We start from the raw sequence: 15,798 nt of genomic DNA, 5'->3' as shown, positions 1-15,798 counted from the left end.
ATGGGTTGGACTGCAGGGGCATGGATTTTTAGCTAACAGTTTTCAAGTGCTTCCTGAGCCTACTCAAAGCTTTCAATTATTTGCTTGAGAGATGATAACACATTTGACTATCTTATCTGCAAGCCTGGTCATATAGCTAGAAAATCAAATCTTGAAAAATGTTGCCCTAATGATAGCCATCACTGCACTTCCAAACATCACTTTGACTGGGGGGAGTTTAAGAACACTGAGTCATTTATTACAGTAAATGACATCTCTCTTTTCATATAATGCCTTTGGTCATGTTAGTTTACAATTTTGAAAGCTGTAGAAATTTAGACACTATAGAAAATATGTGGTACAGCCAATTTGAACATGGAACAAAATGCTTCCCAGTTAGCTCCATGTTTTCAAAGTCTTTTAAAAAATAAGAAAGCAACCCCTTCACATGCTGGAAAGAACCAACCAAGCAAACTTCTTCCCCTCTTCCTTCCCCACTGGCACCATTGTAAATCATATTATTAAGGAGAGGAGCAAAAATTAGTCAGGAAAAGAGAGAGAAAGGACTCATGGCTGGAAAGAGTACAGAGTCTGCAGTCAAGCAGCGGTGGGGGTTAGTTGCAGATCAAGGTTCCAGCTGTGCACCCCACACCTCTGCAGGTTCCAGCTGTGCACCCCACACCTCTGCACTACTTCACAGAGGTGCCAGCAGCCTCTCCCTCTAAGAAGGAAGGGGCCTTCACTACCATGAGTTTTCCTGGTGCTCTTGCTGACAACCTCATTACCAGGTCCTGAGAAAGCCAGAGCAGGAACACAGACACGTTGGGGGCTCTGTATTTGCCTGGATGAGTGCAGCTGCTCAAAAACATGAGAAAACAAAAGCTTCCCTTTGCAAATTGGGAATAAATTAGCTGAAATTCATCCTACAAAACACCATGGACTATCAAACTATGTTATGTGTGGTTGGGTTTATTTCACTGTGATTTATTCTGTAGTTTGTACTTTGTCAAAGAAGCTGTCAGCAGCACACAGCAAGTACAAGAGAAGGGTGGTTTAGAGCTGTTTATCTTATTCTTTCCTGTTATTTTGATGGTACCAAACCACATCTCTTGTAGATCAAGCACCATGCTGGGCTTTCCAAGGGCACAGTGCAATTTTCAGTGCACCAGTTTCATTTAAAATATTTTTCATGATTATTGACTTGAGATGTGCCAACAGGAGACAAACAGGAAATGAAACTAATGCAGCTCTGAAATGAAGCTGCCCATATCGGTAGCCAGTGTTGCAGGTAAACAGATCAAGGAAAGTAAACATGTGGCAAGTATTTTAGTCAAGGAGGAAAATGGTATAAGTGACTGGGGTGTAATTTCATGTGTCATTGCTGGCAGTAAGAATAAGAGGCTTTCATTTTTAAGTGTTAGATTTAGGTAGGCTTTTCTCTTGGGAAATTTGTAATTCACTTTTCTCCTTGCAGACAAATCACCTTGGTTATTTATCTAAGTGTGACATATTTGTCAAACCAGAGCCAATGGTCAAGCTGCCATCCCAAATTTCACACATAATCACTCACACACTGGCCAAGCTTTGGGAACAGCTTGATGGCTAATTCTTTATATGGCTAATTCTGTGTCTTTAAATTAACCCTCCATTTGTATTTCTGTCAGGTGCTGCACCAGGCATGGAGAATGACCAGTCTTCCACCTCACCTGGGCAGGACATCCAGGGGCAGAGTGGGGACAAACCTGCCCCTGGCCTGCCATCCCCTGCTCCAGACTCCATGGAGCAGCCAAGTTCCTGGCCCGAAGCAGCTGTGTGTGACATTTCAGAGGAGCTGAGCCGGCAGCTGGAGGACATCATTAAAACCTATGGGTCTGCCACGAGCCTGATGGAGAAGGAAAACACTGCTACAGGAGCTGACAGGCCTGAGAAGGGAGAGCCAGGCAGTTTGGAGGATGCAGAGTATGAAGATGGAAATGAAGAGAGTGAGAAAGAGAAGCTGGCTCCTGGGGATGCTTCCAAAGCGAAGGAGCCCAGCAGCAACAAGGAGCAGAAGCTGGAGAAGAAAATCCTGAAGGGATTAGGCAAGTATTTACATACTCACACAGCCCTTCTGCAAACAGAAGTAAGAACTCCCTGGTCCTTGCCCTGTACCATATTAAGTTCCTAGTATGGATGATAGGGATCTCCAGCTACCACTGAAAATTACAGTGACCATTACAACTTTTCCATAACTGGTAATTATTTTTGGCACTACCTAACATGTAGGCTATATCAGACGTTAGTTCTTTTTTAAAAAAAAAAAAATTGTAGCACACAACACTGATGTACTACTGGGCTACCCACGTTGGTTAGCCAAAGCTGTCAGTCCAATAACACACTGCACAAAGTCACTTAGATGAAGGAAAACCTAGCCTCTTATTTGTACCTTAGTGAATGTTTTCTTCTCCTGTCTATTTAGATATGACTACTCACTGGTCACAACAGTAATGATGGTACTACTATGTGGCATGGGGACCTGCAGAATAAATTCACTGTCATGCCCAGGTTATTTTTCATTTAGTAAACCCCTGGACTCATCATATAATATATATGAAATAAGCCAATACATTTGTTCTCCAACACCTCAGCCCTGGCAGGGCTGTTAGATGAGCTAGAAAGAAGTCTCAGCAAGTTTTTGTATACATGTACTTTCTGCCAGGCAGCCACTAGAGAGCAATGTAGTTACATTCCAATCTAATATACATGTAAATTATTTCCCTTCCTATACTTAACTCCAGCCAATCTTCAAGCCTCTTCTTTGCATGAGAACCCAAAACCAAATGCAGACTAAGCCTGTAAAGAAATCATTACAGGACATTCATACAGACAAGGGACTAAGGATAGAAGACAGCATGGGTTTTTTTCCTCAAAAATTCTTTGAATGTCCAGAAGAAAATTCCTCAGTTTCTACTGCCTTGGCTTTGGTGCTGTTACTGGTACCTCAGCAAGCTCAGTAAAAACCCTACCAACTCACAGTTCTCCATCTGCCCTTTTGACAGTTCACACCAGGATTTGATTTTAGCTCACTTCCACTTATTTATGCTGATGCTATAGAGAGAACTTAGTGTGAAATAAAGAATTTTCTCCAGAGACAGTACTTCTGGACTGAACTAGACTTGAAGTAGAAAACTTGCAGCCCAAAGCAGAAAGCAAATTTTGTCTCACAGCCTCAGGGAAGAGGAGCATTTGGAAAAGCATGTCCAAGCCCCTGGGACCACAGTCAATCTTATCTCCAGGGATGCCAGGGATACTTTGTATTTGATGAACAAGCAGTGTTCAAGCTCCAGCTCATACCTGGGGCCGAAATGAAAACCAAGAGATATCAGAGGAGAAGCAATACCTAAATGGCTGCAGAGTGATTTAGCTCTGCACACCCAGGGAGTTATTAGAGTACCTCTGCTGTACAAGCTTTCTTCACCAAGTCAGAGAACTGATTTACACAAGTATCACATAGCCCAGACCTGGCTGGCAGCACTTACCACTCTGATTGTTTACTTCCACACCATAGTCTCTATATCTGACTTAATATTTCTGAAGTGTTGTGTCGGTTGATCAGCAAAGGAGCTGAGTACACCAGATTTGATCCACTTTCACTTGCAAAGAGATCTGTTCCTGAGCCTTCAGGGTCCAGGACCCTTCTGTCCAATTTCAGTCAAATGTGCCATGTGTCTGACCTAATAATGTTGCAAAAACATTGAATGAAAATCAGATTACACAGGAGAAAGCCATTTCACAAACAATGCTTTTGCTAGAAAAAAGTGAATTACTGAGGTCTGAAATGGAGGAAAGTCCTAACATGTTTGTTCTTATGGGGCAAAGTAAAACCCAGAAATTTATAGCAAAAATTATTCCTTTCCTTCCAAAATGTCTCATTTCACCCTGTGTTTTTACAGACCCATGCATCAAACAAGCAATTTTCTAACTGTACATCAACTAATAACTACCTCTAGCATCAAATCTCTGCTTCCTCTTTTTCTAAGGAAAAGAAGCCACCCTACTGATGCAAAATTTGAATAAGCTGAATACTCCAGAAGAGAAGCTGGACCTGTTGTTTAAGAAGTATGCCGAGCTGGTGAGTACAGTGTTGGCTCTTTTCTGTACAAACTGCCTATACAAGAAGATATAAAAAATACATGACATGCAGCATGGTCAAACCTCACATACCAGTAATATCTGTCCTGATAAGTGAATCCCAATACAATTATCATGGTCAGATAATTATGGGTAAAAAAGAGAAAAAAATTTAAAAGTGAGGAAAACAAGTTTTGGGTCAAAAAGTTGATGAGGCAGAATATTTGAACCTAAAGGCAAATCTACCAAACTGACTCACACTGGAGACTGGTATCTAGGCTTCTGCCTTCACCTCCTGCAAGAAGTTCAGCATGCTTCTGTTTTGGCTATTCCTTTAAATTATGCACTGGTGATTTCATCAAAATTAAAATAATACAGGACTTAGTATAAAACTTCCAATATTAGGAAGCAGATAATAGACAACTGAGATTAGTAGTAAGAGAAGCCACAGCACAATGAAATGAAGAGTCAAAGCCACCATAATGTCACCCCTGTAACAATGCCACCTACCTGACTGTTCTTTCCACACTTAAGATGGGTTATTTTCAGATGAAGGGATTTTTTCTGTATAGTCAAAAGACTGTATGACCATAAGCTGTGGAAATCTTACAAATGACAAGGCTGCAGGATTTTACGCTTTGTGGAGTGCTGAAAAATGTGCGAAGCAGAACATTGACTTTGTAATTGGTTTTATGCACAGATGTGCCCATGTCTCATCATAATGTGAAGTGAAATTTAGCTTTCCCTTTTTTCATGTAAAATCCTCTGATTTCATAAATTGGGCTCAGGCTCTTCATAGTTTATCTCGTGCTTAAAGGGACTTCATGCTCACGGATTAACTGAAATAGGTCTTCTTCCTCTATAAAATCTTCTTCCTCTGTGAAGTACTCTCCACTGCATTCAAATGGCATTGCAGCACTGTACAGAACAGGGGCCATATTGCCATAGCCCATGCAGGAGAAAGGTGCTAAAACAAAAATACTGAACACTTGTTTCTGACATACTGTGCAATGTTGCTAAAACAAATTCTTCAATAAATACAACAAAAACCATGTTGGAGTCAGCCTTGCCCTGCTCACGGGAGTGGCTGAGGGGCGTAGGGTGATTAATGGCTTGTCAGCAGTCGGCTGTAGCTGTGACCTCTCTCCCTGCTCCCTCTTGTCCATCCCCATCACACACTTTGGATCACTTTTGCTGAGTTGCTTTCCAGCCAGAACTTTGAGATATAAGTTTCTAGTGCAAGTAATAGTAATGATGGGGAAAAAAAAGGAAAAAAAAATGCTTAGAAGACTTCTCATATCGTGATTAACACTGACCTTATTCTGATCCCCCTATCTCAAGCACAGTTCGAGTGAATCATGAAATTTGGATAAATCATTATCCACTGAGCACAGGCTGTGCATGCAAAATGTGAAGCAAAAAGAACACTTTTCATGTTTTTCAGCAGAAAGGGGAAGGGGACAAAAACAAGCTTATGAAGGAAAAAAAACCTCAGCCTTAATTACAGAAAAAAAAATTCTCTTCCTACAATACTAGAAAAATTATTTCAGCTAGATTAGATGCAACAACAGCCCATATTGTGATCTACAGGAGCAAAAATAGACAATGCACATGTTAAAAATTACATGTTAAAAGTACTTAAACTGTAAATATACTCCAAAATATAAATATACAGTGCTGGTGCGAGCATTGTTTTGTGGTACACTTAGCTGTGATTTGATTAATAATACACAGAGATCTCTGCTATAAGCCTAAATTACTGAAAATCTGCAGAAAACAGATGAAAGTGTAAAATATGATGCTTTTGACTGTCTTGTTTGAGCTGCACATCATTCCCCAGTGCTCACAGGCTTTCCCAGTCATACTGGGGTTAATTAGTACAAGTGGTACCATATTATTAGACAATGTACTCTTAACAGCAACTGTTATTATTAAGGCTTGCATGTTTAAGCTCATGTGCTACTGTTTTTCAATCAGAAAACATCTGGACTTCAGAAATACCTTGCAATGTTTGCACACCTGTAATACAGCGAGGAGGGTTATTGTGTGTTGGAATGGGAGATAAATTCATTAAAAGCTTCAGAGCTGAAAGGCTTCTTTCACCTCACTGTTAGGGTGTTAATTTACAGTACAGGAATTTTTTTCCAAACATCCAATGATAGACATGTGTCAAAAGAAATTACCAGACTGTGCAGGGATTACTATTAGCAGTTTTGCTGCTGGTCCTCTTTGCCCCCTCCAAATACACCCTGTTCCCTACCAGCCTTCCAGGGAAGGCAGGAGCCATGCACCCACAGAACAGCAGGCACCCAAGGGAACATAAGGGACTGTCTGTGTTTCCTCCAGGAATTATAGGGAGACAAAGAGCCCAAAAGAGGTTTGATTCACCATGACCTACCCCCATTGATGACAGGACCTCCAGAAGCACAACTGACAGACACTCTCGCATGGTCCTGTGAGCCAGAGGAGCCTGGCAAGAGGAGGTGCCACATGTCATTTTGGGAAACTCTTCTCTGAAGAGAATTCTCCTGCATCAGCAACAAAGCCCCCACATGAACAGCATTCCTGGTCTCCAGCACCTCTTCTGTTGTTTTTTTCCAGCAGGTTCCTGGATATTTAGGAAACTGCTTCTCTTTCAGGAAACTGTAAAATAGAATGAGCAACTTCTGTATTGCGTCATGATCTGGAGAAATCTCACCACATAAAGCAGTACTGACTGCTCTAGTTCCAAATGTTGAAACAAAAATAAAAATCTCACAGATGTCCTTCAAAGAAATTCAAACCAAAGAAGGAGGAACTAAAATGGTGTGACAAGAATGTTAAAAATTATGTTCACCCATCCACAGTACAGCACTCTTGGGACAGTTGCAGCAAGCAGGCTTGGGAATCTCCGGGTTCCTCTCTTCTCTCACATTAGCACTGGTAAATACAAAAGATTTCCTAAGAGGCTAAGAAAGTGTGAAGACTTTCCCCAAACCAAAAGAGCTCATTTTCTTTTCTTTTCTATCCCTCTTTATTTCATTTTAATCAATGTTTCCCTGTTTTAATCCCTGTTTTGCCCAGCTTGAAGAACATCGTGCTGAGCAGAAAAAGCTGAAGTATCTGCAGAAGAGACAGGCCCAGATCACCAAGGAGAAGGACCAGCTGCAGAGTGAGCACAGCCGAGCCATCCTGGCCCGCAGCAAGCTGGAGAGCCTGTGCCGAGAGCTCCAGAGGCACAACAAGAACCTCAAGGTGAGTGGGAGCCTTATCACAGTACCCAGCAGTGAGGGGAAAGATGATGTTGACACCTTCTCAACTCCTTCTAGTACCAAATGAAAGGGACTTTTACATCAGCACATGCAATATATAATAATTATATATACTCTCTAATCTTGAGGTCCTTTTACACCAAGATGCCTTTATTCCTCATTTGGAAATACCCTGGCACTTTTGGACATGGGGTTTGCCCACACTAGCTCTAAGTCCTCCTTGCATTATTAGGGAGCTCAGTGCAGAGAAGTGCTAACAGACCAGGTCCCTCAGAGTGCAGATGCAAATGCACGTGCATGGACAGAACCATGAGAACACCAGCTTTGCTCCAGTGGACTCAGAGGAGGCTGGTGGGTGTTTTAATGTAATTCGACCACTTGGACTTTTACAAGTGATTTGTGAGGGTCAGTCAATCAGGACACTTGCCTCAAGACACCAAATGTCAAGACAGAAAGAATGCCAACATTATTTGTGGAAGTTGTTTGGATTATGAGGATCAGTTAAAAGAGAAAATTTTCAGGAGCGTCAAAAGGCTGGGATCTATCCATCATGTCTGCCAATTGCTTGGTGCATCACACCATTTAAATGTGAAAATTATAATACAGTTATGCTCCCTGAAAAAATGTATGTTCAAGAAGAATATTTCTGTTGTGATCATCCTGGTTTTTTCTGAGTGCATGGTAGTGATGGTATACAAAAGGCCTCTGCTTTGATCTATTCAAACCCTTTCTTTATGGGGATATAGTTATGTATAGAATTACACATAGGAATTGTCAGCAACAAGAATTCCATCTGATATAACCTCTATTACTGGTAATGCATTTTCATTCATTTCCCACCAGCTCAGGAGTGGGCCTTCAGGGTCTTGCTCTTACTTTCATTGTGTGCTGGTAAGAATACAGCTGGGAGAGGGAATAGTCACACTTACACTGAAACCGTGCCCTAGTAGAAGGATAAAAGCAGCTTCATAGATAGGGAAGCTAGAAGCAAATCTCTCTGTGTGCTTAGTTAGAGTCATGGAGAACTGGTAGTAAATATTAGATTTGTGCCTGTCTTTTGTATTAGACCATAGCTATTCCTCAGTATTGATCCACAGTGATTTATCAGGCCATCTGTGGGTAAAATCTTTCAAAAGAAATACAAGCCAGTTTTAAAGTGAATTAAGGATACAGTGTACAGTGCTTTGCATAGCCTTAACTGATATTCCTAAGCAAATCATATCAGTGAGACAAGTCAGTGAAGACTGGGCCATTTAGAAAAACTAAATAATTCTATTTGGAAAACATATTTAGAATGAACAAATGCTGTTGAATTTCTCCACAATTTTCCAGATACTTTATGCTTATTAATCTTACTACTAGAAAGCATGATTTTCCATTCTCTTTGTATATAATACTTCCTTACGCATTTCATCTTTACAATTAGGAAAGTCTCTTTCCAACATCTTTTTACCTGTTGGACTGCTTCACTTTGTGACTAGGTTCTCTAAATAAACCTACAAATTTCAGACTCAGTTCTTATTTTTAGCCTGTATATTTACCAGGTGAGCCAGGGAAGATACCTGAGGTGATCTGGTATTAGGAAGAAGCGTTCAAATTTTCATCACTTCTTTCTAAGAATTTGGAGACCTTTTAACAAACCCGGAATACTTATCTTTCCTCTGGTTCCCATGCTATCAGTGTAGAAAAAAAACCAAAATTAAATAAGACAGTAAGACAAAGTACACTTGTGAAGAAGTAAATGCATGAGAAATAAAGTAATAAACAAAGGCATTCATTATCTTTATCCAGTTTTGTCTCTCTAAGAATTTTAGCATAGTTCTTGAAATATTTGCCTTTATGCTTTAGCTCCTGGAAATATGTGAATACACAGAAACTCGTGCTTATTTATTTAAATTAGTGTAATTTTCTTTCATTTATGATGGTACTGAGAGGGTCTCAAACCAGAAAATTCATCAAATGTTACTTTTAAAATCTTATGCTTAAATATTTTTATTTTGGTTTTGGCAGGATAGAAATTCATAATTTTTTAGTGCTTGTGATTAGCAGTACTGATTATGTTTCAAAATGTGGAAAATAGAAGCTAGAGATTGTTGGAGATTGTGTCATTTCAATAGCAAAGGAGAAACCTGGCCTGCCCAGATCAGAAACCCCCTCTGACTTACCATGTGGTACATTATATGCACATCACGTCATGCAAATGTCATCTTCACTCATCTGGTGTGTGGAATTCCCATTAACAGCAGATCCGTGCAGCCAAGTGGTGATGAATATGCAATGCAGAGCTGCATTGATATTCCACAGGGCAGATCAGAGAAGAAAAATTTCTGGTTAGTATTGGATACCAGCCTCAAATTCTCACTTAAGTACAGTCCAGATATTCTGATTATTTCCTTGCAGTTACACAGATGTTTAATTCTCCCTCCAAGAAAAGCAGAATAAAGGTTTGTGAAATAGCAGAATGTGCTCCCACTGCGACAGAGAGCAGCTCTGCTAAGAGCAACAGCAGCTCATTTCTCTGCATGGGGTTCATGTTCTGCCAATTATCTGACAGTTTGGTAGCTACTTAGCATCTTGTAGTGACATGAACATCTCAGGTCCCTCGTCCTTCCTGCCACCAGGCATTAAGTAGTGACTTTCATACAAATGTCACAAAAGTCAACAGCTTCAGCTGTGGGCTCAGCTCCAAACTGGCTCAGACCGTGGTGCCTGGGAATGAAGAGCACAGTTCATTGAAAAAAGGATTCCTCACTCACATCATCTTAGCTGATATGACTTCAGCAGACCAATAGTCTTCCAGAACTGCCCCAGAGGCATGAGAACAATTCCAGTATCAATCACACTCTTCTGTTCGCAAATGATCTCACATTCCTGTGCTAAATCCCAAACGGCAAAATATCCTGTCTTAATTTTAACAAGGTTTTACTCATTGCATTCTTACATTCTTGGCAGCAAAACATGAGAGAAAAAGCAATATTGCACTAGGACAAGAACATATGTTTGAAAGGGTAAACATGGAGTGCAAAGGTTCACAAAGGGAAGAGAGAAGAGAACAATAGTTTATGGCTGGCCTCTGCTTAGTGCTGTAGCCACACTGTTGTCCTTCTGCTTCCCCTCACCCCTATCCATCCTTAATCCGTGACTGGGATCTCCAGGATTTAACAAATGAGGGCCTCTGAGGAGCTCCCCAGGATGCATACCAGCCCCCATCCCCAAGCAAATATCCTTCTCAAGTATATTTTTCTCCAAAGCAGAACAGATACAGAGAAATCCTGCATCCAGCAAATAAATGTTTGATGGCTCAGTATCTTTAACCACGAATCTTTGTATTGTCTCTGCACTCTGTATTGCATCATTTTTCTACCTCAGAAGAGCAGGTTTTTTACATTTGCATGATTGGTAGTCTCAGGATGTCTCATTTCACCTTGTAACAGAACTGTTTGGTGTGATATCCTTTTTTGTGAAATATCCACCTTTTTTGTTTTATATTCACATGGACTTACTACTCTAGAGAGCTTTAAATCACAGCAGTGATACGTTATAACACTACCTGTGTTAAACAATAAAATGTTTTTGAGGAAGAATGTTTTGAAGCCATAGAAAAAGGACTTCAGACATGCAAATTCAGTTTCTCACTCTGACTTCTGGAAGTGAAGCATCTGGTCACTCTTCTGCCTGCTCAAGGCTGCACCTATGTAATGGAGAACTAAGAGGCATGAGGAGGTTTTTTAACATTAGAAATAAGGATATTAGAGATATCTTTATCTTTAAAGGTATTAGGCATAAAATGGATTCTGACTTAATCAAAACTACCTAGGAATTCAAGTCAAATTTGGAAAAAGTTTAAAATAAAAATAAAAAGGATGACATTGTTTGCCAACATGCCCTTTCAAAGGAAAATTAAATGTTTCCTTTTGGGAGTGCAAAAGCAGTAGATTTAAAACACCTTCTGAGCACCATTTTTAACTCTACTTTGGAAGAGCATTCTTCTGCTAAAAGGATTTAAACAAAAAATACCTACAAACAGCTCAATTGCTGGTCAAGCAAAATGTTTCAAAATCATTCTCACCAACTGAGGAAAAAAAAAATAGGAGAGCTTCTCTTTCATCTGGCTACAAATTTTCTCTGTGTCCAATTTCCATGCCAGGTACTGAACCAGGACCCAACCCCTAATTTGCCCAGTTCCACCTGAAATTCTTCCTTCCTCTTAGGAGGGAGAGTCCTTCTAGGTTCACACTTTGTACTACTGTTAATGAGTACACACACAGGTTCTTGTGTGAACTGCAGAACACGGCAGGGCTCCATGGTGGTTTCTTTGCACCAGAGTATTTAATAATGGCTCCATTGTTTTCCTCCCATCCTCCAAGGCGTTGTCATCCCTATCGTTCCCCAGACATCCAAAGGGCAAACATACCCTACCTTGAACAGCAGCTGTCCTAGATCAGGCTCGTGTTGTGCATGCTAAGCACATATTGGGTCATTTGGTATTCACCTTGCTTTATGAGCAGGGCCTGAATCAACATCTGCTATGTCACATTCATGATACAAATTATACCTTATTAGAGTCACCTAAGGCTTTATTCAAATATATTTATAGAAAATATCCATATGCAGTGTTACCAGAGATTTTTATGCAAATTACTATGCTAGTTGAAACCTTATTAGAGTATGCCGTTTGCATGCTGTGGAGTGAGTTTTTAACATGGTCCTGGCATGATTTGTAACTACAGCAGATATGATCCTAGCCATTTCTATATCAGGATTACATTCCCCAGAAGGGCAGACTGCCCTGGAAGAAAGTGAAGAAGGAATAAAAATAGTCTGTATTTCTGGATCCAAAGCAATGAATCCAGGTTCTTTTTGCATTGTCTTTTATATAAACAAATCTAAAACAGAACTTCAATAATAGGGAAAAAATTAAATCTGAATGTCAGCTTTGTTTCTGTAGGAAACAACTTACAAGCTTTCCTTGAATTCACTAGCTAGTAAATTAGTGCAAATGTTCATGTCAGTTATAAAGTTAGGGAAGGAAAATTGAGGAATTGGAACGGATTCTTCAGCAAGTGATGGATTTCTCTTAAAAATTTGAATCCCAAAGGCCATGAATTTGATATGAAGCTTCCCTGTTAAAATGAGGCATTGTAAAGGGTGATTTTTTAATTCAGTCAAAGAGAATTTTGATAAAAGGGCTTTTGACTGCTTCCACTAAATATCTTTTTCCGAAGCAAAAGCTGTGATGGAGTATCATGAATCAGACATGCATGTATCTCCTCTCCTTCAGGCTTGCTTTGACCTGAAGCTCTTCTCCACATCCATCTTTATAAATGCAAATTTTTCATTCCCTAATTTTTTCAAGGCCACTGTGTAATTTGCTCTGTAAATTTAGAATCATGCCTAATGCTGGAGCAGATGAAAGCAAGAAAATCTCCAAAGAGGAATGTGAACACATATAATCCTTCAAAGGGAAGCCTTATGCTGCTTCAAAACAGTATTTTTCTGGAACTGCTTGTTATGCCTCTCACTTACTGTGTCCTCTCCAATTTAACAACAGGAGGAAACAATCCAGCGGGCACGGGAGGAAGATGAGAAGAGGAAAGAAATAACCAATCACTTCCAGGGCACACTGAGTGAAATCCAGGCTCAGATCGAGCAGCAAAGTGAGAGGAACATGAAGCTCTGCCAGGAGAACACGGAGCTGGCAGAGAAGCTGAAGAGCATCATTGACCAGTACGAGCTGCGGGAAGAGGTGAGCGGTGCCCTGGCTGCTGGCTGGGACGGGCAGCACACCCAGCGTGTCCCAGGGGAAGCAGGAAACACTGCCAGCAGCCTGGCCATCATTCGGGTGTCTCACAGGGGTAACAAGGGTAGCCCCCACCGTGCTTTGCTCTGCCAGCAGCGCTGTGCCTGCAGCAAGCCCTCCAGTCTCTGCTGGAATGGAATTGTGCGGGACAGCGCCCGAGGGGGCTGAGGTACCCAAGCAGCGAGACGTGCCAGCTGTCTGCTAAGCTGCCCCAACCCCATCACTGCTCCCCTAAATCCCTGGGGACCTCCCCCAGCATCCCTTTCCTCCTTCCCACTGAGTACATCCCAGCTCCCAGTTCTTTAGACAGCCTGTTATGCAGGTGACAACAAATATATTTTGTTCCCTCCAGAAGCAGGTTGCTGAGAAGGGCTCTGATGTAAACTATTTGACCCTTTCCCAAAAGCAGAAAATTAGGATGACAGATAAAGAAGACCCTTTGAATTGAAATAGATTTTTTTTTCCAGGCACAATGCTCACTGAGATCTAGCAGATAGTAGACAGATGGGAAATTATTCTTTCTGTAAATACTGGAATTGGCCAGAAAATTTTGACACCAGAAAAAAAATCCTCCAGTAAAATCCCAAACTACCTTTTTTTTATTTTATAACAAACATCAACAAATATCACAATGGGTCTTTTTATAGTTTCTAAATACATTTACTGTGAGCCTCAGTTCAATCAGACAACATTATCATACTGAATTAAACATAAGTTATCTGTCTTTACAGTCTGGAATGACTGATACAATACCTGCTTTTCCAAATCTGTTGAATCATGTATGAAGTCCTATACTGAATGAAGGAAATGTACAGCCCTCTCTTGCTGTGTCAATGAGAAGAAAATGTAAACCAGAGGGACACACTCAGAATAACTGCTCCTGTGAATTTTGTCTAAGTGAATTAAGAGAGAAGACAGCAACTTTCATCTCCTAAAAGTCACTGTGGAGGCAGACATTTTACAGGCTAGAGGAGGCCTCTGGTTTGTTTGATCTTATCTCCAGGTCCCCACTCATGTCCTGTCACCCAGGCTGTCTGTTGTGCAGGTGTGGCCAGACCAAAAGAATTGTACTGGGCTTGTATTCACACAGAGGATGTTGTGGGCTGTGCACGTGCTCCCAAGTACTGCAGGTGCAATGTGTCTACACCATCATCCACACTGTGGCTTAGATGCACTGGCCATTCAAGAGCTAAAAAAATGTGTGTCCACAGCACATTTATTATTGATGAGCAATTATTTGACCTTCAGTCATACTAGATTATACTGATGACTTCATATGTAGACCACAGAACTGGCAAAGATGCTAGGGACTTCTTTTGTTACAATAAATCAAAATTGATAATGTATACCAGTTTCCCTTCTCATGCTAATTCTGGCACAGTTTGTTCTTACTAGAGCTGTAATTTTTTAGTTACTGCAACAGGTTGAGTGTCTTCTTGTTTTGCAATGATTTTGTCTTTTAAGTGTTCCAGTAAATAGCTGTACATGTATGAGCATGAAGGTCTATGTAGATAATTAAATTTGCACATTCAGCAGAATTTATTTTTTTTTTTTACAGCACCTTGATAAAATATTTAAGCACAGAGAACTTCAGCAGAAACTGGTGGATGCCAAGTTGGAACAGTCTCAGGAAATGATGAAGGAAGCCGAAGAGCGACATCAGAAAGAAAAGGAATATGTACCTATCTTTCTAATTTGTCTGTCTTTTATCTAGCTTTAGGGTAAAACAAGCCCTGCATGCTATTTTACTAATATGCTCAGGTCCAGTCTGGGGTATGGTAGCAGAGAAGTTTTTATAACTACCATCAATGCTCAGTGCAAAAGAACAGCCTCTGAAAGGCTGCTTTCCTTGGCATTTACAGTTTTAGAAGCACACTGTGGGTTAGAGCCCAGGCTGCTTCAGCTAACTCACTGTTACTGTGCAGTTGGTGCATCGTGATGTTGGGTCAGCTGATGCCATTAGTTTTTAATTGTCTCTGGTATTTGATCCTCCATCTCCCCACACAGTAAATGCACACATCTAAACCACCAGAGAGGAGACCAAGAGTGTGGGATTGAAGTGAAATGGCTGAGGCTGCTATTCCCCCAGGTTCCAAGGCTCCCCAGGCATCCTTCCATGGATCCACTTTTGCCAGTGGAGGAATCCACAGGAGCCACTTTGCTCTTACAAAGCCTCCCCTTCTCTATTTCCCTCCCTGTATGGGTTTGCCAGTGCCTCTTTCAGGCAGGCAGGGTCTGGGTCCATTTAGCAGCTTTATCTGCTCTTCCTCCCTTTCTGGAGGAGGGGACATCTCTAGCAGGGGTGCCCCAGGGAAAAGCAGGTCCAGGAGGGATGTCCTCTGCAGACACAGCTGTCATGGGAGGAGGACATTCCTCCGTCTGTAGTCTCACACATTTTGTGACTCAATCAGACTAAAATCAAGTTTCTCAGACTGGCTGGTATTTTCACAGCAACCCTCACATCTACAAAGGATCGGAGTTCAACACAGGCACACGGTCCCTCTTCTCAGTGAAGGCAGCAGCTCTCACAGGGAGTGACAGGATCTCATCAGCTGGAAGAAAGCTTCAGTTTTCACCAATCCTCCAGCTAACTCAGGAGCAGCATGAGAGATTTCTATAAAGAGAGGACATTTATCCCTTCCCCATATCTGGAAACAG

The 15,798-nt window shown here is 41.1% G+C and overlaps 1 protein-coding gene across 1 annotated transcript in view; it reads left to right on the top strand.

Moving 5' to 3' along the window:
* The window catches only part of TXLNB (taxilin beta), a gene marked incomplete at its 5' end in the record, with an annotated part of 34,004 nt that overhangs the window by 3,469 nt on the left and 14,737 nt on the right, over window positions 1-15,798 (top strand). The window contains 5 exons of the mRNA XM_083856734.1: window positions 1,644-2,060; window positions 3,999-4,090; window positions 7,153-7,323; window positions 12,892-13,086; window positions 14,699-14,818. Of these exons, the coding sequence (XP_083712860.1) occupies window positions 1,644-2,060; window positions 3,999-4,090; window positions 7,153-7,323; window positions 12,892-13,086; window positions 14,699-14,818 (995 nt within the window). The remainder of the gene's footprint in view (window positions 1-1,643; window positions 2,061-3,998; window positions 4,091-7,152; window positions 7,324-12,891; window positions 13,087-14,698; window positions 14,819-15,798) is intronic.

Source organism: Zosterops lateralis (assembly GCF_965231275.1).
Source record: "Zosterops lateralis genome assembly, chromosome: 3".
Classification (NCBI taxonomy): Eukaryota; Metazoa; Chordata; class Aves; order Passeriformes; family Zosteropidae; genus Zosterops; species Zosterops lateralis.
The sequence above is the reverse complement of the archived record's forward strand: the minus strand, read 5'-3'. Positions and strand labels throughout refer to the sequence as shown.